This window comes from Scardinius erythrophthalmus (genome assembly GCF_964197995.2).
Source record: "Scardinius erythrophthalmus genome assembly, chromosome: 19".
Taxonomy (NCBI): Eukaryota; Metazoa; Chordata; class Actinopteri; order Cypriniformes; family Leuciscidae; genus Scardinius; species Scardinius erythrophthalmus.
Window position 1 is genome coordinate 28119767 of NC_138239.1, and position 24067 is coordinate 28143833.

Below are 24067 nucleotides of genomic sequence, written 5' to 3' on the forward strand. Positions count from 1 at the left end.
TCCTCTGAACGAGAAATTACACTGGAACAGAAAAAATAAAAAGCTTTTGGAAATGGGCGGAACACCTATGAAGTGAGAGCAGAGGTAATTTAGAAGGGGATGGTGTGAGAGGAGAGGAAGTAAACGGACAAGAGGAAGATAAATGGAGCGCAGCTGGGTAATTGAGATATCAATCTGCCCGGCGGTGCTGCTCTCATTGAAGATTGGATTGGGATACAGAGACACTCATTAAATAAGGTGAGACCCAGCAGAGCTCTTACCAAACACTGATCTGACTGTAGTGGGATTCAGATTGGCTCGGTTTTAATTGTGCGATTGGAAACCCAAACTACACCTTTAAATGTTGTTCCTCTAATGATTGTTTTTAATTTGCATCATTGCATCCTGCAGCATGTGCAACATGATTCAGTGCTGGAATATATCATTTTTATAGTGATGATGTTAGATTGGATTTCCTTTTATATGTTCTCAGGGTGACTGTCTTATTGAATGTTCTGAGTGAAGGAAGGCGGTTTTCTGTGTCAGCAAGTTTTCAGGATGGTTTTAAGCACTTGCGGTGCTGCGGCGGGGGAAACGGGCTCTTGTGTTGGTGGAGACTCAGACTCTGAGCTGAATCTTATTGACGGGGCAGAAAGCAGTGAAAACCTGACACTTGGGCAACCAGCCTTAAATTGGCCACATGGGGAGGGAGGGGAAGGGCTGGCCCACATCGACTGAAAAATCAATCTATTTCATGATTCATGATGCGTATTGAATGCCAGCAGCACAGCTTTGACTCCTTCATTATTGGATGCGATGTCGCATCTGTCTGGTGTCTGATGTACATGATGTGTGAAGACAAAAGACGCTTAATTGTTTTGTTGTTGTTTTTTAATTAACATCATGTAAAGCAAGTCATCCAGAAGAGTTATAACTATGAGACTTATAATCAACATGAATTTATAATGGACCCTATTTACTTTCTTAATGAATGTTCCTGTTTTTGTTATGTGCAATTCATCACTGCAGATTACTATAAAGAAAAACAATTTTGTCTTGGAAATCACTTTTGATCAGTCAGTTCCCTGAAGATCCATGCACATGACATGTGGACAAAAATATGTATATTGTGGCCACAAATTAAATTAAGTAAATTATGCGCACAATATAATAATTTGTTCCCTCTTTTTACTAAATCGTACATGTCATGTGAATGCATGTCATGCGTACAAGTCAGAAGAGACTTACCGATCCCAAACTTTTGAACGGCAGTGTAATAATATACAGTTAACATACAGATTCATCTGAAAGGCTTATTAGTAGCTTGGAGTAGTAACATATACCCAAATGCCTACAGTACAGTATGATTCGGGACGGTAAACCCTGATCTGGCGGGACGGTAAACCCTGATCTGGCGGGACGGTAAACCCTGATCTGGCTTGCCTTTCCACCGCCAACAGTACCCTTACTTGATAGGCATGGTGTATGCCGGAAAGTAGCGATCGATTACATTCTTGCGCGAAGAAAAAAAGCGGCACAGTAAACATCAATGAAGGACATACAGCAGATCTTGTTCTTGCTTCTCGGCATGTGGCTGTTTGTCACAGGAAGAAACGCTAATGTGTTTCAACTGTATTAAGAAATGGCCTCTTGTTGTTATTTCCCTGCTAGCACTAGCAAGTGATTCTCTGTCAACCAATCAACGTTCTGCAGTGAGTCTAGCTCCCAACGGAAGGGTCCCAAAAAAGTGGTGTACGGTTCGGAATTAGGGTAACATTCACAACTTCTGACAAGGGAAACAGTACTGTTCGGTTGAAACGAGGCATTAATGTACTATTATGAATCTTTTAGGGGTAAATAAGTACAAAGATGTCCCTTCCGAGGTTTTTTTTGCACATTTATTTTGAGAGTGTAGGGAGTATAATGGCGCTTTTCCACTGCATGGTTCGGCTCGGTACGGTTCGACTCGGCGCGGAACGGTTCGGCTCGCTTCGCTTTTCCACTGCGTGGTGCGACTCGACTCGTTACGGCACGGTTCGGCTCGCTTTAGCTCGTTTGCTTTTCCACTGCAGTTAGTACCGCTTCAAAGTGGGTGGGACTGATCGTTATATAGTTGCCGTCTCTACTACCATGACATCATCATATTAAATGCGAATTTTTTATTCCGTGTTTCCCCATCCGAGTCCTCGGCAACCAACGAGAGGAACGTCTGCACCTCGTCCACTGACCACGATTCAGCCATTTCTTTTTTTGAAGTTTATACTCTTTTTTTGAAGCAAATAACAGGTTGGCTGTTGTCTACTGGCTATTTAAATCTAGCGGGTTTTAGTGTCTCATGTTGTAAATACAATGACGCTGGTAGTGATGATTCTGTCTGGCCAATCAGTGATCTGCAGTGTTTTCACGTCACATTTTAGTATCGGTACGGTACGCTTGGAACCTCAACAGAGGTGGTACCATTTAAAGCGAGCCGAAGCAAGCCGTACCGTACCGTACCATGCAGTGGAAATGCGCCATAAGTGAGCCGTACTGAACCGAGCCGTACCGTACCATGCAGTGGAAATGCGCCAAAGCGTGCCGTCCCGAACCGAGCCGTACCGTACCATGCAGTGGAAAAGCGCCATAAGACTGCTATGGAAGAATCTACAGGTTGTCAGGAATTCAGGTGCTGGTGAGGAATCTGCTGGCATGCGTATGATGTGCTGCCAAAAGGATGTTGTGTAAGCAGTAAAGATGGTCCCTAGAACATTTCTAAGTGAAACATCAAGGTGTCAGAGGCAGTGTGCTGGAAAGGACAAGCCCAGAGGAGCGAAGTCAAACCATCAGGAGCGTCGACAGTGAGATGGCAGAGAGAGGTCAGCGCTGGGAGCAACGGATTCAGCGTTTAACCCAAGAGGACGCAGGGTGAACTATCCCTTTAATTTTCTTTATTATTGCAAGTATTACAGTTCCTTCCTGTGCCATTGTGTAATATATGATCCCCAAATCAAAACAGACTCATGTTCATGTTATTCTAAAGCAAATTCCTTCTTTAAGTTCACTTTGATCTGCTTAGGTTTGTTAGATGAGATTAATACTAGATTTAATGGATTATACTCACTCTTTCATGACAGCTGCTTTGGTTGAAGGTAAGGTCACCTGCCGGATTTGTTATCGTATTCAGGTCATGCTTCGGTGGTGTAGCTCCAGGTCTCTGAGGGAACGTCTGCAGGGAGTTTGGAGGAACTGATTAAATCTTAATTAGGACTTTCACAATAGATGCACTTGTTATTCTGAGGTGGGCCAGCTTTATGTGGGTCAGTCACCAGTCACCTTTATTGACTTTATCAGCAAGTTAGAGCTCTGAGATGTTTTCTTTGAGATGATAGCATGCCTAAAACCCTGCAGACCGAAGTTTGGCGGATCGTGTCCATAGGAATTTTAGATCACTCACCCGTAGGTAATTAAACAGCACAACGCCGCTCCTCTAAATTAAACATGTTCTAGAGTTTAGAAAGGAAAAAGGGTATTTTTTGCATGAGGAGGTAGATAAAATGTGATAGTCTGGTTCTTTCTGCCTGTTGAAGGATTCGTGGGATTGTAGTGTCATGGTAACTGAATCCAGTGAGCCGGGCAATGATGTGGAAAAATGCGAGTCACAAGGTTGAGTCTTTGAGACGTGTTTCTAAAAGAAATTATGAGCCATTATATATATATGACTATGCTGCTATAGGCTGTTCTTCTGTGGTTTACTAGGCTTCTATTCCACTCAGTCTTTGACAGAGCGGAATCATGTGACCATCAGATGGAATATAGGAAACATTATCTCTAATAATAATTATCTTGTGGTGCTGCTATTGTCCATTTGAATGGTTAGTGATTGAACATACTCTTTAGATTTTGCATCATATGGTACCTTGACATAAAATATGTAAACATGCTAAAAATACACATAGTATAGGAACATCTAGAATAATTTAGTTTCAGGAATAGTTTCTTGTTGTTCATCTACAGTACATGGAGGTCAGTCTTGATATTGTTCTGAAATGATGATATTGTTTTCAGATTTGAAGACCCATATTGCATTATATTTTATGTTTTTATTTACATATGTAAACACATCTGGCATAGTTTTATCTAATTTTGTTGGAGATTATTTAAAAGCCCACTGAAGTGTCTAACGCATAGCTCAGTTTGATGCGTTGACGTAATTTCCACTGAAACAGGAAGCTAAGGCGGGACTTATTGAAATGCCAATAGCATTTGGTTTACCTGACAGACCTCAAGTTGTACTTGACAGCGCCATAGAAGCAAATCCCAGCGCTGATGATAAGTTGGATCATCAGGACTCGAGCGTTTGAGCATCCGAACTCTAGTCTCCAACCCATATTGCTCCGTGACGTGTCAACGGTCGCTTTAGCCAGGTGGTATTTATAGCATAGGGGGCGGGAGTCGCGGGACGCTTCAGATTCTAGAGAGCATTTGATTGGACAGAATATGTAATGAGAAACTAAGGTCTGCGGTGATGTCATAAAAATCCGTGATCCATTTTAGCGGAAGTGAGAGACTGTTTTGAATGCTTGTATCTCCTAAATGCGAATTTTGTCATTGTTTTGGAGCACACCAGCTTATTCATAACCTTAAGGCTAACATATTCATACTAAAAGCTAAAAAACATACATTTTGAGTTCAGGGGACCTTTAAGTGTTTTGGCTCCAGTGTTCTGGAGCTGGCAGTGTGTGTCAGCGTGTTGGTTTATCATGTGACAGGAGCGCATTGGTGAGTGACAGCTGGCTACAAAGAGACGCGTCTGTTTAACCCCATGTGCCTCTAGAGACCTGTCAAAATTCACTTAGCTGTCTGTCCTTGTTAGACGGGCCATGCAGACGCCGGCCTGCTGCCCGGGAGGTCGTCACGGTTCAAGCTGAGGCAGTGTCTTAAACACATCGCTCATCTTATTTACAGTCTGTTCACTTTATATCCCACTGAATATGTGTCCGCTGGGAGTATCATGAATCTGTCATTTGTCACTATTAACATCAACGTGAAATTAACTGTGTTATTACTTTCTAAATACAGGTTCCTGATGCTATTGTGCACAATTGATTTTTGTACGTTATTCCAATGGGAAAAAAGGTTTGTCTTCATAGACTTTTGTCAAAATGCTCCGCCTCTGAAATGAATTTCCTGCTCAGCTGATGTCACCATGGTCATATAGCCAAATATCTATGGTCAGTTTTAGGTAATGCTTTCTGAAATATTGCCAATAGTTCCCACAGTAGTGGTGGTTATAGAGGGCCTATTATGCTTTGTTCATTTTCAACTTGCTTTAGTGTGTAATGTTGCTGTTTGAGCATATAAAAAAAAATAAAGCACAAAGTCACTCCAAAGGGAGTTATTCTCTATATCAGTGCACTCTGAACTCCCTGAAACGCCTCCATTGTAGTCTTGAGTTTTCTTCTGGGAACGAACACATCACAATATTCCTTATTTAAATAATTCCTGCCCAAGGTATACGTAAAATAAAGTGGCGAGGCCCGGTTGAATTGAGTTAGTGTTGAAACTCACAGTTATGGTAAGGGGCGGGACATCTCCCAAACACGCACAAAGTGGTTGACTTATCACAACACACAAGTCCAGCCGACTAATCAGAGCACATTCTGCTTTTCGGAAGGAGGGACGAGACCAGAACTAAACAGAGCGTTTCTGACTGACTGGGAAGAGTGTAAAATATGGGAAAAATAATGTTGTTGTTTTTGCACATCCAAGTATGAAAACCTATTCTAGTAGACCCCCAAAACAAAATCTAAACTTTGTAAAAGGGCATAATAGGTCCCCTTTAAAAATCAAGACATTATATTTTTCACTGTTGAATTATTATTTTAAATATTTCACATTACGGAAATAAAATAGGGTGTAAATGCTGTGTCACTTGTATTGCTGATATTTATATGGTGTGTGTTTGTTTTAAACCGGTGACAAAATTACATGCAGATATGAGAGAAAAAGCATTCGTAAATTGTAATTAGTAGATTGATTAGCACAGAAAAGTTGATTGGTGTAATTGTGTGAGATGCTGGAACGTCGAAACATCTGGCAAACCTCTGAATCAGCCTTGATTTTTCAAGAGGGCAAAATTAAAGCTACATAATGCAAAGACTAAATAAATATGCTGAATGAATTTACTTTGCACAGCTGTGCCCCCGTTGGACGTGCTTTTGGCTATTCAGACACAGAAGGTCATGCTGAGTTCACACAATCACACAACATGACCAACATGGTGCTTACGACCCCAAGAGAACCAGATATCCGGAAGCATCACGCTAGATTTTGAGTGATAGCTGTTATGGGCATGAGTCGCATGTGTGTTCTCGCTTGACTGGATGGAACAAACAAAAAGTCAAGGACTTGTGAATCACTCTGTGTTCACCATGCCAGAGCTGTGGGATTCTGTGTCTCTCACTAAGGGGCCGCATTCTCTCTCCCTGAAGTCCACGTCCAATGTTAGACAAGGTGTCTTGTGCCAATAGAGTTGTAATCACTATCTGAAACTTGGAAAAGTAAACTGGCAGTTTTGACTCATAAAGACAAAGACAATGTCTACGAAAATGCCTATACTTCCATTCTATATAACACTATGGGCTGTATCATACACCTGGCGCTGCTTTGAGCCGTGTGTATGTTAGGGCCGCAAGTGTTTTTTGCTAGTTTCAACCTGATGCAGTTATCATTTTCCAGTCCTGCGCCAACTAGGTGTGTTCAGGCGCATTGTTGGCGCGTTGCTATTTTGAGGCAACTGAAATAGATGAAATAACAAAAGAAATACTGCCTATAGGCGCACATTACTAACGCCCTCTTTAAATAACAAACAATTATTGCGCCATTGACTTTAGACCAGGTTTCAGTTGGTCAATGGAAACTTTATATTTTTCCAGGCTTTTGGAGGCTTTATTTTTTTTTAATTTAAAGAACGCGTTATTAATATGCGCCTATAGGCGGGTCCACAAAGCGTGTACATTTTGTCCCGTAGATGGTCTGCTTGCGCACTTTAACCTCGCGCACGAGCAGATGCTGTTTCCTCGACAGAGAAACGTTCAGTTTTTCCACTTGCAAATTACGCCATGTAAATAGCGAATCCACCATGGCTTGAGCGCAACTGGCTTTTAAAGGGAATGGGAGATGAGACTTGTATTGGTTTATTGCACATTACGCCCAAAACACACTCATTACTCATTAAGAGAATATGGACAACCCTTTTAGACCATGCGCCGGGGACGCAGACCATTTTTCCCGTCGTTAAACTAGCAAAAGTGGATCCGGACACGGCCTGAGTGCACTTGCGCCGTGCGCTTTAGATCATTCGCTTAGATCGTTAAAATAGGGCCCTATGTGAGCCGAGTATTATCATAGGCAGAAAGTACCCGGATTTTACATACTACTTCTGGCGAGGTTCTGAAGTGTAAATTCGATGGACACTTTACTATCCCATGAGGCCATGGGAGAAGATTTGTGAATAGAAGTGAACAACGCAACTGACGATGTAGGTCACATGATAATAACATGGCGGATGTTGTACAGTACATCCGGATTACATTCTAAATTTTTATCAGTTGTGAAGTAAGTTTAAAAGTATCAAAATACTTGATGCAAAAATCCTTTTTGCAACCTATTTTGCCTTTTTACGTGACAAACAGAAATCGTATTTCCAGTGGTCCAGAGTGCAGTTTTCTGAACTGGTGCGGTACTGTGACTGTGAGTGAGTTCAGCCAGCCAGTGAGGAGAGATGCGGACAGACAGGCTCAGTTTCTCTGCCGGTGCACTGGTGCGCAAAAATGCCCTTTCTGGCACTCGCCTATCTCTGCGCCCTCAGGCATGTGCCCGCCGTCCACAAATACATGCAGACATGATGCAGACCCCCGACCGGCCATCTGCTCCTGACTGTAATGTGCACTGCTACTGATCTAATGATGCTAGAACCCACATACAGACTCGAGTCGCAGTCACTTCCTCGTACAATCTCACAGATCGATAGTGCTGTAAGTTTGTGATATTGGAGAGATAACAACATGACACAACAGATAGATCATTTTCATTGTAATCAGTGTAGGTGTCTACACAGACCTACTGTACATGCAAGCGGTTCACCAGGGGAAAAATCATGTGTGAAGTTACAGGACACATTTAATCCATGAGGCACATGATTTGTACTGGAACTTTTTAATATATACCATGGTACTGAATAATTACTGTGTTCATTTACTATGGTATTTAAGGTTTTTGTAGGGGTTTTTGTCAGTTGTGCCTGAGATTGTTTGAGATAATACTACTGTCCAGACAAACCTCTTCTAATTCACAGTGATGTCAAACTCATGCTGTCTGATGCCATCTACTGGCGTTTAGTGCTCTGCGTCTTTGAGTCTTTGAGCTTGTTCACCAACCAGTTAGTAGTAAGAATATTTGGTTCCCTACTGAGTCAGTCTCACAAATGCTGTCAAGAAATAGGCAAGTGGTAGTTTGTTTAATTTTTTTTAAACTTATAAACAGAAATAAATAAAAAACTGCAAATTATATTTTGCATAAAAAACATAAAGCCTATTTTTCATATTTTATATTATATTATTATTTTATGCAAGTCCTATTTTCTCTCAAATCAAAAAGATTAAAAAAACTGAAAAATATAATTTGCATTAAGAAGATAAAGCTATTTTTTCACAAGTCAATATATTATACTCTATATTATATTATATTATTTTATATTATATTATATTATATTATACAAGCCATATTTTATTCTCAAATAAAAAAAACTTTTTTTATATATGCTTTACAATCTTTGACAGTAATTATAGAATGTGGAATATGTTCTTAATTGTTATGTTAGGCTTAAGTTTCTTCATTCAAAATATAAATTTGTTATATAAATATATAATTGAATATATATATATATATATAATGATTCTTTTTTTATTTTATTTTTTTGAGTAAAGTATAAACCTGACATTTATTTGTGAGGCTCACCCTAATATCTGTCATTCATCTGTTTAAGCAGGCACAGGTTCCTCGTATAAAACATACTGTTTTTTTGTCCCCTCCTGAATTCGATTTCCTCCCGTCAGCAGCATAAGGGTCGTATCTTTTTACCCGGGCCGTGCTGATAATAAGAGATCTGTTCAGCTTTTGTCAGGGTAATCTTATCTGCTTCTGCCCCATCAGCCTCACAGACACACATTTTAAAGCTCATAGGAGGGAGTTTATTAAACTGCGCTGACTGTCCCGCAGCTGGAGAGAGAGAGAGAGAGAGAGAGAGAGAGAGAGAGAGAGAGAGAGAGAGAGAGAGAGAGAGAGAGAGAGAGAGAGAGAGAGAGAGAGAGAGAGAGAGAGAGAGAGAGAGAGAGAGAGAGAGAGAGAGAGAGAGAGAGAGAGAGAGAGAGAGAGAGAGAGAGAGAGAGAGAGAGAGAGAGAGAGAGAGAGAGAGAGAGAGAGAGAGAGAGAGAGAGAGAGAGAGAGAGAGAGAGAGAGAGAGAGAGAGAGAGAGAGAGAGAGAGAGAGAGCGCTCCACCCTGCAGTATATTTCATGTCATTTGCTCGCCGCCGCATGTGTGTGGGGGGGTCAGTCCTCCGTTCACAGCGGCGTGTGTATTGTTCTCTGAGCGTCCAGGGAAAGTTTCAGCAGTCAAACTGAGCTTGTTGAACACAGAGGAGCCGCATGTTAGACTGGAGACCAATGGTGAGTGTGTGTGACTTTTCAAAGGGTGTTTTACTTTGTTCTCTAAGGGAACTTGTGAATGGACATATTCTAACTATCATGATACTTTAAGTGAATTAACACACTTGTGTGAATATGATGTCAATGCTTTTGAAGATCATTAGATGCTCTCTGTTGATATTGCTCAAACTTTCTGGTTAGTTTGTTTTATGTTTTTAACTGTTTAATCTTGTACAATTAATTCACCCTAAACTTTTTCAACATTTGCAGATTATTTTATAGATCATTTCAGCTTTAGATTATGTTTTGATGGTTATATGTTTTAAGAAATTTAAGAATAAAGTTGGAAATCCTATGGACTTGCCTTAGGATGCTCAGCATTTGCATACTGAATTCCAATTGGTCTTCTCTCTTACATGTATTTGCAAACTGAATTGTGAATTATATTTTCCTTCTTGCATCTACTTATCTTCTTAGCACGGACACATTTATAACGTTTAAAAGGTGCTCCATTCTGACATTTACTTCATTGAAAGAAAAAAAACGGATAGCTAATAAAATATAGACCTTCCGAGTTTTTCCCATGTGACAGCTAGCCCCAGTCTGCTCTGTTTATCAGGGAGGTAAAGCTTTGGTTGTTGCAGGAGATGCTGTTGTTTTGTTGTTGCTCAGATAAGCACCACAAACTGTGTGAACATCCATCTTGTAAGGCAAGATGTGTCACAAAATGAGAGTTATTTTGTATTGTAAATAAGAAGTTTAGCCCTTAACCTTTTATTTTTCCATTTCTCTCATAAATAGATCAACTTTTTGAGATGTCCGTTTGAAAATGATATTAATATTTCAACCAACAGTACTTACTTTACTTTCAGTGTTTGGTGTACTGCTTTAATACATGCCCATTTTAATAAATTGAATTGTATTAGTGCATGTTTTAAGTATATTATGGTAATGAGAATCACTGTTGAGAATAATGAGTGAATGAATAATATATATGTATGCTTGAAGATGATGAAATGAAGGAAGAGTGTTGAAGTAAAAGCAGTAAGGCTGAGAAACAGACAGAGATCAGATCAGAGTATATGGACTTGATTAAAGAGACTGTTTTGCATAAACGTTTCAGTTCGTGGACTCCAGGCAGGGCGAGAGAAACAGAAACTCCTCACACTCCAGCTGCAGAACATACTCATCAATTATAAACTTTTAAGACTTTCTCCCTCCACATTTGTGTGTGGGATAATCAATGACAGTGATGCAGCTGAATGTAACTTTGAGATTTCCTGGTTGTGTCATTTCCTGTTTCCCAGAGCCAGAACGTGTCCCGGCTGCTTCATGGAGCGTTTGTGTGCGTGTGTGTGTGTGTGTGAGTGTGTAGATGTAAGTTGAAGACATCATAAAAGAAATCCATGTGACTTCTGTGGTTTAACCTCAAAAGTTGTATCTGCATAGTAATTAATGACAGAATTTCCATTTTTGGGTGAACTATCCCTTTAAGACGAGACATTACAGGCAAAAACGAATAACATGTGTGAGGAGCAAATGGTGGTTTGTTGTTGTCGCACTAATTGCTTTAATAGAAGGTTCTAATAGAAATAATAGAAGGTTCTGGGCTTCTATTCTACTTAGGTTGTCGTAGGAGAAGCCACACTATAGGACTGTGCCTCAAAACTTCAGACACTGCCAGAATTTCATCAGGGGTTAAGTTTGATACGAACATGTCAAACTAGTGATCGAAGGCTACAGATTTGAACCTAGGATCAGAGGAATCTTGTAAGAGTTGCGAAATTTGTCTTAGATGGCCAGATCGTACAGTGTGCACCCGGCTTTAACCAAGAATTTTGAACTTGGCTTTATCCAATGTCAGATTTTTGTTTTGGAAATGAATCCAAATTAGTGCATATTAAAAGTTGGCATAAAATGGAAGTTGCAATAGCCTTTTCTTCCCTTTTGTGACGTATTTCCAACTCAAACAGCTTCTTGATCAAGGAAAAAATGTAGGGCGGGACTTGATTTTGTCAATGGGAAATTGATTGGATGGACGTGGTTTGCTATTGGTCGATCTCATGTGAGTGACAGGTTGCCCCGCCCTCATGCCAGTAAACACATCATCAGAGAAGAGATGTCATTGCCAGAGGGAAGGAAGTTATTTTGATTAAAGATTACATGGGCTCAAGAATTTAAAAAACATAATGATGTGCATGGATGAATCATTTATAATAAATACTGCATTATTCCAGAAGACATGTTTGTTGATGAACATGCACTTGTTAATGCTGATGGTGAGGAATTACAGTTGCAACATCTCATAATGTACCTCGAACAGGACGTGTATCTCAGTGATACACTCAGTGTAAGTCATCCTTGCCATGGAGGTTCGGGTTGAAGAACTAGTTCTTCCAATGTTTCATCATCGGACTCGGATTGATATGGTAAAATCAACGTCATTGTTCGTTACTGTCTTTACATGTTGAATGTAATTAGGAGCCTCTGGATGGAGCTGAAGTTCAGTTATAGTAATTGCCGTTATTTTCTGGCAGGCGCTGTACGTGGTAGACCAATCACAAGGGACTGTGCCATCTGACCAATCAGAGCAGAGTAGCTCGCGGAAAGGAGAGATTTAGAGAGCCGATTCATCCATCAAGTCATTTGAGAATCATTGAAAAATATGATGTTCAATGTATATTATGAGGAAATTAAACAGACCTTTTGATGCATGTAAACCTGTTGTAGAGGACCTCCAAAACATAATTCGAAGACTTTAAAATAGCACAATAGGGGCACTTTATTATATAAAAAAGTATAATACTTGTAACAATTGTTAAAGTAATCAATCAGCTGATGTAGCTTCATGTAGCCTGTATGAAGTGTAATCGATGCGACAGACACATTCCCCTCAGAGATATCGTCTCTCAGGAGCTGTTGAAAACTAATTGAGGTGAACGTGGCGTGACCCTCGGCTACCCATACAGTCATCCAGACAGATAACCCGGGGAATTGGAGCCATTATAGCGGGTGTAATCCCCCCTCACCCCCGTCATCTCATTCATCATGCCCAGGGTTCCCCCGTTAATGAGGAGGGTGACAGAGCGGCCCGTACACAGAGAGGAGAAGATAAATGAGCTGCTGCTCGTCCCGACACAAGCTGAGACCCTTGAGCCCATGATATGTTCCCTGGGTGATGTGACATTGCACCTCATTTAAAAACCTTTTAACTACAGTAGAATGTCATGCTCCTGTCCCACTATTGGCTTGAGATGTTTGATGTAATGTTTGAATATTAGAAGGTAATACTTAACATTCATTCAAGGTGATTTACATAATCCTTAATAGTGGATTATTTAAAGGGGGGGTGAAATGCTATTTCATGCATACTGAGTTTTTTACACTGGTAAAGAGTTGGATTCCCATGCTAAACATGGACAAAGTTTCAAAAACTAAGTTGTACGTTTGAAGGAGTATTTTTGGAACAAAAATTCCGGTTTGTCACAAGTTTCGGAAAGTTTTTTTCGAGTATGGCTCTGTCTTACGTAAGATAGAGCGGAATTTCCTTATATGGGTCCTAAGGGCACTTCTCCGGTAAGATCGCGGGCGCGCGCACTCCTAGACCAGAGCAAGAGAGTGAAAGCAGTTCGCCATCAAAGCGCCCTGCCCGGCTTTTGGGAAGTCAATGTCACCAAAGAAGTGGGTTTTTAGTTGCCAGGGCAAGACAACCCTGCACAGATTCCCAAAGAACCCGGCGTTAAGGGACCAGTGGATGGAGTTTGTTTTCCAGAGCATAAACGGAGTTGTGCAAGACTGTTTGTTCCCTGCATTTCGACGATGATTGTTTTATAAACAAAGCCCAGATCGACGGATTTGCAGATCGTCTAATGCTTAAGGATCGAGCAGTCACAATGATAAAGGTTCGCGGTCGTGCGTTGGAGCGGTGAGTAAAACTGTGTGTTGTTAGCTCGGCGCGTTAGCACAGCTTTAGCTTCGCCCACACGGCCCGCCCCCAGCCGCTCGTTTTTTTCCGGAAAGACTCGGTACAGCCTATCTTTCAATTAAAAATATAATAAAACAAAAGACTTTTTGGAGATATGAAGGATGCAATATTACTCTATAGGTACTCAAGATTAACAGGAGATTGAGTGAAAATGAGCATTTCACCCCCCCTTTAAGAGTGAATCTCTCAAAACCTGGCAAGAACATGTCCAGGTCACATTTTACACCATAATCAAAAGAAATAATTTATATTGATCTGTCTACTTATAGGATTATTAATTTAATTTGCGATTTATTTATTTTTTTAAATGACAATTAAGCATATTTTCTCCCCAAATTGTTATTAACCATAATTGAAAAAAATCATTACAATAAATATTCAAATCCAATGACAATCGCAATTGAGAATAAATAAAATATATAAAAATGAAAATTAAACTAACATGTAATATAATGTAATATATATATACAGTATATATATATATTAAGGGCCCTATCTTGCACCCAGCGCAATTGACTTTGTACACCGACGCATGTATCATTCCTATTTTGCACTCGCGCAAAGCGCGCTTTTCCCTCCACAGAAGCACGTCGGTTAACTAAGAAATACACTTGCGCTCCCCGGGGCGGTTCAGCGCAAAGAGGAGGCGTGTTCCAGCGCAAACGTTCCTTCATGCTATTTTGCAGGTTTAGAAAACAATTGCGCCACTAACCAGGAAAAAATGGTTTAAAGTCAGTGGCGCGTTGCGCATGTTATTAATATGCTATTTTAAGGGCGCATGCTTGGCCATAATCAATGTAGCGTGTGCACAACGCGAATGCACTTTGATTCTCTCATCTACACAGAAGCAGCAGTTTTCATTTTTGCAAATCATAGCCTACATTATTACGATAGATAGATAGATAGATAGATAGATAGATAGATAGATAGATAGATAGATAGATAGATAGATAGATAGATAGATAGATAGATAGATAGATAGATAGATAGATAGATAGATAGATAGATAGATAGATAGATAGATAGATAGATAGATAGATAGATAGATAGATAAAAGCATACATCTAGCTTACACATTTACCCAAATTATCATACGCCTTTTTAACCGAAGTTAATTTGGGTGGGTTTCTCCATCCCCAACGTCCCTGACGAGAGCGTTGCTCTCCTTGGCTGTGAACCGCTCCTGGCGCGCGCCTGGCAAATCCGCCGTTACAATAGGAATCCGCTTTAGAACAAGCGCGCCTGCTCTTAAAGGGAATGTGAGATGACGCTCTGATTGGTTTATTTCACGTTACGCCCAAACCACACCTATGAATAATGAAGCTACTTCAGACCAACCCATTTTAGATTTGCGCCTGGCGCAAGAGTAATTTATCCCGCCGGGAAAATAGCAACAGCGCCAAGACCCGCCCACAAAGTTACTTGCGCTTTGCGCTTTGACACTTGCGTTTCAGATCGTTAAAATAGGGCCCATAGTTTTTTGTTCATAAGGTTTGTTCATATTGTTCATACATGTGGCTTCACTGCTCATAGCTCTTTTTTATTGCTTGAAAATTGCTGTTTTCATGCAATGAAAAGGCTGCACATAGGAGACAGCGAGCAGATCATGTGATTGAACCATAATAAAGTGTTTATCACAGGCCGGCTGTGTTGGGCAGTTCAGATCAGAGACGTCCCGTCACAGAGCTTTTCTCTTCAGCATCGCTGCCTTTCTTAACTGATGAAAAGTGGCCAGATTTCGCGCAGCTTTGACTGGAGGGCATGTCACTTAACAAATGAATGGTTCTCTCTTCGAGGACAGTCGAGCCAGTCACAGAGAGCGCGACCACGAGACCCCTGTGCCTCTCGCGGTGGAGGAATGCGCATGTTTTCAGCCCGATGAAGGAAGCGTCTCACGAGTATAAGAATCTATTCTGTGCCTCAGATCTGCTCTGCATTCGTCGATATTAAATTACAGCATTTTCTTGAAGAAGACACTGCATTTGAGCCATTTTTAGCAAATTACAGTTTACAGTCTAACCCAAGACATGTTTGATTATTTGAAAAGAGATCTCCCATGTTTATCTCCCATGTTTTTTCCTTATTTTTTTGGAGGACTGTTGGGAAAGAAACACAAACAGTGGGTCAGAGTTTCACAGTGGTCACTCTACTTTTAGACCGTGTCTGTGAGAACACAGAAAGAGCATAAACCTCAGTATAACTTTAACTGAGCAGAATGAGTGTGTTAAACCATCTGGACAGTGCTAAACACTGTGCTAAATATTTTCAAATTCAGCTTCTTTTTACATAGGTCTTTGTACCAACATCCTGCAAGTTTCGTTGCTTAAAATGTCCTCATTATAAACAAAAGCATTCTTTTAATGAAACTCAGAAAACAGCTTGTTTTGACATTGCGGGATCTGTGATGTCACACAGGCGAATACATTTACATATGATCACCTCCAGAGCAAGATATCGCCGAATAGTGTCAGTCAGCAGTCAGCTGAAGCAGTCAGCTGTATCGAATCTGACAGCAGCTGCATCACAAACCGTAAAAGATTTCATAATGCTTTGTCTGTAAATTGTATTTTATATGGATAATGTTTTCAAAACACTTACTCACGTGCAACAGCGAGTGGGCGTTGATACTGTTTCCTATGTTAGCCAATCACAACAGTGGCCGGATGCCTTAAAGGAGCCGCCCCTTAAAACGGATCATTTCAGACAGAGATAATAATACGGAATGTCGATTGTTTTTCTGGATCGTTTTTCTGCAAAAAAATGTAAAACTTTATTAACATTATAAGTGAACCTCAAGGAACTTATTAAAATAATTAAAATATATATCATGACCCCTTTAAAATTAGTCTAGGGTTCACCTGACTTATGGGGGTCGTTTATGCATAGTAAGTTCAAAACTATCCAGTAAATGCACATTTTCTTCCAACCAGAATTTTACCATATTTTCCAGAAAAGTCACACCGGGTCAAAATTGTATTGTTGAGAGGGGAAAAAACTCAGATAAGTCGCGGTGGTGTGTAAGTCACATTATTACATTCAGAAATAATGTAAATAATAAATAATGTAAATACAATGAAATGTTTGCAAACATTATAAACCCCTCACTCCACAACAAATCCTTTAAATGTACCAGTATTTAGAGCAGGAATGAAAAATGTAAGTATAAAGCAAACATAAATAGTTACTTCATTATATAAAAAAAAATGTTTTATAAACTCCAAGCCTAAACAAATTTATTTAAAGTAAAACTGCATCATATAAGTCAATTTGCACAGATCACATGACAAAAATAGTGACTTATTTTCCATAAAATACAAATAATTGAAATGTTAGATTTATTTTACATCACTACTAAGGGTTTAATATCCATCAATTATAATTAAAGTAAAGTAAATGCAAATTTTTTTTTCATAAAATGCGAGTGGTGTTTGCCAGCAGTTGCCATGTTGCTAGGATGTTGTAATTGGTTGCTAGGTCGTTGCTAAGCAGTTGCTAATTTGAGTGTTTTTGCTGTCATTGCTGTCCCCTTGCTACTCTAAAAGTTATTCTAAATCCTATTAGTGCGTTGCTTTGTAATTGATACAGTGTTCTAGGTGTTTGCCAGTTTCTTTTTTTTTGTGTGTCCTCTGGGTAATGCAAGGTGGTTAAAATCAAGTGAAAATCTTAAGTCTTGATCACATAGAGGATTAACAACACACATCTCCTTAACAAACTGCAGGATCTAAAGTACTGTAAAGTGTTTTTCAGATAAGTATCTCCTTAATCTTCAATCATTAATAAGTATGAACAGTCATAATAGTGATGCTAATGAATGTCTATTAAATACTGACAGACATAGACCTACTCATCAGTTAAACTATTATCTGTATATCTTATTTAGCTTGAGGTGTTTGTTTTTATAATGAATTTCCTTGTTTATGTCTTGGAAGGCTGACGGGGTGTTGAATGGACGTCTCTGAGGGCTCATTGATGCATGTAAATCTGAGCCAAGTTGAGTCTTTGGAAGTGTCACTTCCTCCAGCACAGCGCTGCTCAGTCTGTGGAATATTAATCAACCTCAATAAGCTGCTCAGTGTCTGTGAACATCAGCGATGAGCGCGCAGGTGCGTGGAGACTCGGACAGGCTTCAGGGGCTTTTGCACTCGTACAGGAGAGCATTAAGGGAAAGCTTAAAGGTTTTTCTAAAAGAACTGGAGTGAATCTCGTTTCTCCACTTCTTTCCGTTTGGTTTGTTTACCAAGTTTCATTGGCTGCTTTAAGTGTTGTAACTAAATCTCATGCTGTTTGACTCTAGTTGGCTGTGGTTTGATTGTTGGACAGCAGGAGCGTTAAAGCCAGAAGACTTTCCAGATTTGTGCATTTCACTTCAATAATTTGCCCATGAGTGAGGCATTATGTTTTTCCCATCTCAAGACAGGATGAACAACATTTGGCTCTTGCCTTCTCGCTTTCTGTAAGGATGTTCCTTTAAAACTAGTCTGATATTTGGAGCAGTGTTATATTTTTGACTATGGATACTGAAACAAACACTGATCAAGAAATTTGTGGGGATTTGAGCACGACAGACAGTTTTTCATATGTATGGGCAGACCTGATGAATATCTTGGTAAGTTTGTGAGTTTTTATGTGTCTTCCAGAAAGGTTTTTATTTTTTTTTATGTAAAGGTTGTATATTTTATTTTATTTATTAAATAAAAACATTATTTATTTTGTAATGTAATATAATATATTTAATATATAATTTAATAATACTATTGATTTATTAGTTATATCATGTTTAATATTTATTTATATTTAATTACTATTATTAATATTATTAGTAAATGACATAACTAAATTAGCCCTCTTAAACATGCATCCTGTCTTCAACATTTTATTTTATTTTAAGAATAAAACATATATATATATATTATTCACTATTTTATATAATAATAATAATAATGAAATGTAATCATATTAATAATAATATTAAATTATTATGAATTGGGTGGCTGTTAGTCAATGTCTAAATATGTCCTCTTTAGCCTGCATCCAATGTCTTCAGCATTTTTTGTTGTCTATTAATAAATATTTGCACAGTGAAAGTACTCTATTTGGATTCACTTTACATTGAATGTCACATTTGATTTGATATTTGATTTGATACTACTCCTGGGGAGATGTTTTTTGATATTTTGTCAACTGACCTGAATAATGCAAATACATGGTAGCCTTTTAAATGTCATTGTTTTAATGTCAAATGTGTTTTGTCAGTGCCTTGGGTCATTTTAACAGCATCTCACACTGAGTTCAACTGAGAGTTTTTGTATTAGAAGAACATTTATATTGTTTTTTTTTTTCTCACATCGTTTAATCTTGTAAACTTAGTCATTCTTCTATTCATACATGCTGAATATTTATTTGTCTGCTATTAAAGAGATTCTTATCATTTAGTTTGGAATCGTAAGACTTCCTGCATCCCAAAACTTTCCCATCACCACTAAAATACATTGTGTGCTTTGCTGATATGGGTGACATAGTTGACTAAAACTTCAGTGTGCTAAAAATATTTGAGGGATTTTTTTAGGAGATGAGCTTGCAGATCTTGAGATGATGCTTTGACCTCAGGCTCTCTAAGTTTACAAGAGAGGTCACGTCTCTGTGTGTCATACAATACCAGGAAGAAATGTTGAGAGAAAGTTGAATTCTTCTGACCATGAATATTGAGTTTGGGCAGATCCTTTCATGGATCTGTTGATCCCAGAGGTATTTCTGCAGTATGATGAAGGCCAGCAGGATATTGACTAATCAGACATAAAGTGTCTTGTGGGCTTGGTGATAAAGTGGGCTTGGCAATATTGTACATTGAGGGCGCATATCGACCACAAAAAGGGCACTCGTGAGCACCCTTCTGAAACCTAAAATTAATAAATAGGACACCTTACAGTCTCATGGACTTAAAGGACCGGTGCACGTGGCAGCCATTGTAAGTCCACAATACTGAAAGTGCATATGAAGTGTGCCATTTTGGACAGGGCCTGTGAGAAAAACCAGGTATGCTTGAGAATTCTGTCCTTTTAGCGTCATATCTTGTGACATCACGTCCTGTTTTTGGTTCAATTACATGTCTTTGGTCCTTGGTGTTCATATTTAATTACAAATTCAAGTTCGTTTGGAAGCAGACCAAGACAAATCTTTTCAGCGGTCTCGGTCCGCACCAGGGTTTGGTGGCAGAGTTCACACTTGTTCAAGTGAACCGCACCAACAGAGCAATCGCACCAAAGTTCATTATAATCAAGCCAAACCTGACTAGTGTGAACACACCCTAAGACTTTGGGCCTGATCTAAGTGCATGGTCTAAAGCACACGGCACAAGTGCACTTAGTCTGAATTCACTTTTGCTAGTTTAACGACGGGACAAATGGTCGGCGCACCCGGCGCATGATCTAAAAGGGTTGTCCCTATTCTTTTAATGAGTAATGGGTGTGTTTTGGGTGTAACGTGCAATAAACCAATACGAGTCTCATCTCTCATTCCCTTTAAAAGCCAGTTGCGCTCAAGCCTTGGCGGATTCGCTATTTACATGATGGAATTTATGTATTTATTTCCTCTAGCGAGGAAACGGATCTGCTCGTGCGCGAGGTTAAAGCGTGCAAGCAAACCATCTACGGGACAAAGTGTACGCGCGTTGTGGACCCGCCTATAGGCGCACATTACTAACGTGTTCTTTAAATAAAATAAAAAAATATTGCGCCATTGACTTTAGACCAGGTTTCAGATGGTCAAGTGGCGTAGTATTTTTCATTTGCCTCAAAATAGCAATGCGCCAACAATGCACCTGAACACACCTCATTTTCAGACCAGCACACCCATGGGTGAACAGATGGATGCAAATGCATTTGTTATTTAAACAACGTGGCGCAGGACGTGAAAATGATAACTGCGTCAGGCTGAAACTAGCAAAAAGCATTTGCGTGCGACGCCTGGCGCTGCATTGCGCACGATGTATGATAGGGCCCTGGAGTCTATCTGAAACAGCTTTCAAAGGCACAAAGCTGCTCTTTTGAGTGTGGTTTGGTCTGAGAACTGGATATCCGTCACAGTTTTGCGATGATTATAAAGGCAGTTTTTTTCCACACTGCTGTTTTCAAACTGCAAATAATAAGTGCATTGTTTGTGTGTTGTAGGATGGCTCTCTGGGTAACATTGAGGACCTGGCCCAAGAGTATTCAGAGTATTACAGCACGTCTTACAGCGAAGTGTGCGACAGAATGGAGGAGTTACGCAAACGCAGAGTGGCTCAAGAAGCAGAGACGGTAAAACACTCACATAAGCTTCTGTTTAAGGGCTTATTGTACACTTCTGAATCCTTTATTTTTTCAATAAACTCCACCTACACTACCGTACACTACTAAGTTTGGGGTGGTAAGATGTTTTTTATGTTTTTGCTCACCAAGACTGCATTTATTTGAACAAAAATATTGTAAAAATAGGAATATTGTGAAAATATATTACAATTTAAAATAACTGTTTTCTATTTGAATATATTTTCAAATGTAATTTACTCCTGTGATGCAAAGCTGAATTTTCAACATCATCAATCCAGTCTTCATTGTCACATGATCCTTCAGAAGTCTTCTATATTCCTCATTCTCTAAAATATATTCTAATATTCATATGCTGATTTGCTCAAAATGTGAGGACTCTGCCTCCTCGTTTTAAAACACCACTGCCACACCACTGATATATACCCATAAATATTGCTTCACAATGAAAATGATGGTGAGATGTGTCATGTGGTTTCGCCAAGATAATGTTATCAGAGACTGAAGGAATGAACAGTTTGTCATTGAGTGTTTTGTTTAACTTTCTGCGTGACTTTGTTTCTCAGGCAAAGGCTGAATCAACAACTTCCCTTCAGCTGCGGTTGGAAATCCAGGTGGGTGGATTAATCACAGAATGACCCGTCCAGGAACTGGTGCTTTTGTGGGAAAGGCACTCTTTATTTGCTGTTAAGAGTCTAAAATGTCTTTATTTTCCCTCCCAGGAGTCATTGGGGCTGTCTAGTGCCGTGTCCACACCTGAGGTCGAGAGAAGGTACATGATGTCTTGTTGCATTTTTAGTGTTTCTCATCCAGACTTTGCAAACTGTGCTCGTTTCAAGAACATGATTATGGGACTTTCTAGATGCAAATGTTTAAGATTCCATACCGAGAAATAATGAGATATTTTGAGTTCCTGGACATTCCTAAATAAGACCCTGCAGCCCTGAGAGTTACTCAACAATGAAACCCATCCGGCCATCAGGACATTGGAGATGATGCATGCATTTCCTGCTGACCCCTTTTTTCCTCATTTCTCTTTTTCCTTCCTTTCATTGTCCACCGGATGAGATACAATCTGAATCACCACCATCAGCATGTTAATACACGTAATGCACAAGTCAATTTAGTTATTTTTGTTTCATTATTCACAATATGAACTGCATTCTGATTGGATGAGCCATGGTCAAAATTATTGTGAAATAAACCGCTAAACTTCACAACACCACATGGTACAGTGATTTTACCTTATTTAAAGGATTTTATATGGTGAAACTCCCCTAAATAATTGTAAAATGATGGAAAAATGTCTCAGGGTTTATTGCATTTATAAATAGCACCTAAATTCAATAAAAATAATCCATGGTAATTAGTAAAAAAAAAAAAAAAAAAAATTCACCAAGTCATATTTTCATTAGCTTAAAGGCACTATTATGTAAAATTCATAAACCCTTGTTATTAGTGACACCGGTGGCCGTTAAGTACTGCAGCTAGCAACGTATTATCTTGAACATTGTATATGCATTCATTTCATGTGTCATTGAATGAAAGAGAGAGGTTTTCTAGATGTGAGCACAACCATCACATCCTTTGGATTTTCCCTGCAAAACCGGCCCGAGTCCTTCACATAAAAATCAGTCTACAGGCTTTTATTATTAAAACCATTATTGCGTTGTGTTACAAGCTGTTCACACATTGGAAATACAAAAAGCAATTAATACATAAATGTTATATATTAGCCTACATAACATATATAATATTAGCCGAAAGTTGCACATTAGCCATACTTATCCCAAGTTTGGATTTGATAATTATTTTATTTTTATTTTTTTTGTGAAAGAAATTAATGTTTTTATTTGGCAAGGAAGGATTAAATTGACCATAAGGGACAGAAAAGACATTTGTAATGTATCAAAAGATTTCTATTTCAAACTGCATCACAGTTTCCACAAAAATATTAAGCAGCAAAACAGTGATCATTGATTTTTAACATAATCAGATAATCAAGAATAATCACAATATTTCACAATATTACTTTTTTTACTCTCTTATTGATTCAATAAATGCAGACTTGTTGAACATAAGAGACTTCTTTCAAAAACATTTAAAACTGTTATTGACTCCAAACTTTTGAACCCTTCTGTAAACTCATACTACTCTCTGTTTTATAATAGGTGACGCATATAAATTCTATTATATTGTGCTGTAAACAGCTGATAGTTTAGTTAATGATCAGTGTTACTTGGTGAAAGAATTATTTTTAATGTCAATGTGTATTTAAAATATCATTACTTTAAATTGTTTAACATGATGAATAAAAAATAATGAACATGCAACGTTAAGACACATTTGTTTGCAGTTTTGAATGTATCTGTCTAGGGGTGGGTGATACCGGTAGACACAATTATACTTGTAAACACAGTCATTTATGCTGTAAGAACGTAAACCGAGTTGAGAAAGAAAGCGCATGTGTAACAGTATATTTGATCTGTGCATTCGGTCTTAAAGTGACAGTAAACCGGCTGCTGTCTGTGCCATTAATGTTAATCAAACGATCTCATTGCTCTTGACTGAATCGCTTTTGTAACTTTAATAAGAGTAAATGTATATTTAATTTACACAGTGAATTTGATTACAACAATGTATGTAGTATTCCTTATTTAGTGCTTGAGGTTTTCAGGTAGGTCTATTTAATTTGTAGGTTTTTTATCCCATTGCTTGTAATTAGTTTCTTTGTGCCTATTTTATCACTGACTGTCTTTACTTCACTTTACTTTACTATCACTTTCTTGTCTTTAGTGAGCTTGAGCATTTGTTTTTTAACTTATGTTAGGCTAGTACTAGTTGGATGTGATATTGAAATTGAGATTTATGAAATTTCAATGGTATCAAATTTTAATATCAAACTTTATTTAAAGCAAAAGTAACTATTACGTGATACTCATAAAAATAAATAAAATGACTCATATCATGATATAAGTTTTTGGTCATATCGCCCAGCCCTAAATCTGTCCTTACATGGCTAAAGATATCTCAGGTACATGCTAAAATCAGCGCACCCGTCAGCTGAGAGAAAGACAAATAAAGAGAGGGGAACAGGAATTTACAAGCCATGTG

The 24067-nt window shown here is 38.8% G+C and overlaps 1 protein-coding gene across 4 annotated transcripts in view; it reads left to right on the forward strand.

Annotated features, from left to right (window-relative positions):
* The window catches only part of sash1b (SAM and SH3 domain containing 1b), a 109628-nt gene that overhangs the window by 66071 nt on the left and 19490 nt on the right, over positions 1-24067 (forward strand). Inside the window, exons 1-5 of one of the 4 annotated variants that reach the window (XM_081394561.1) lie at positions 9556-9685; positions 17579-18255; positions 20816-20944; positions 21520-21567; positions 21676-21725. In XM_081394561.1, the coding sequence (XP_081250687.1) occupies positions 18160-18255; positions 20816-20944; positions 21520-21567; positions 21676-21725 (323 nt within the window). In that variant the 5' untranslated portion in view covers positions 9556-9685; positions 17579-18159. Of the gene's footprint in view, positions 1-9476; positions 9686-17578; positions 18256-20815; positions 20945-21519; positions 21568-21675; positions 21726-24067 lie in introns of those variants that run through there. The other 3 variants (XM_081394562.1, XM_081394560.1, XM_081394559.1) reach the window with 3 other exon arrangements.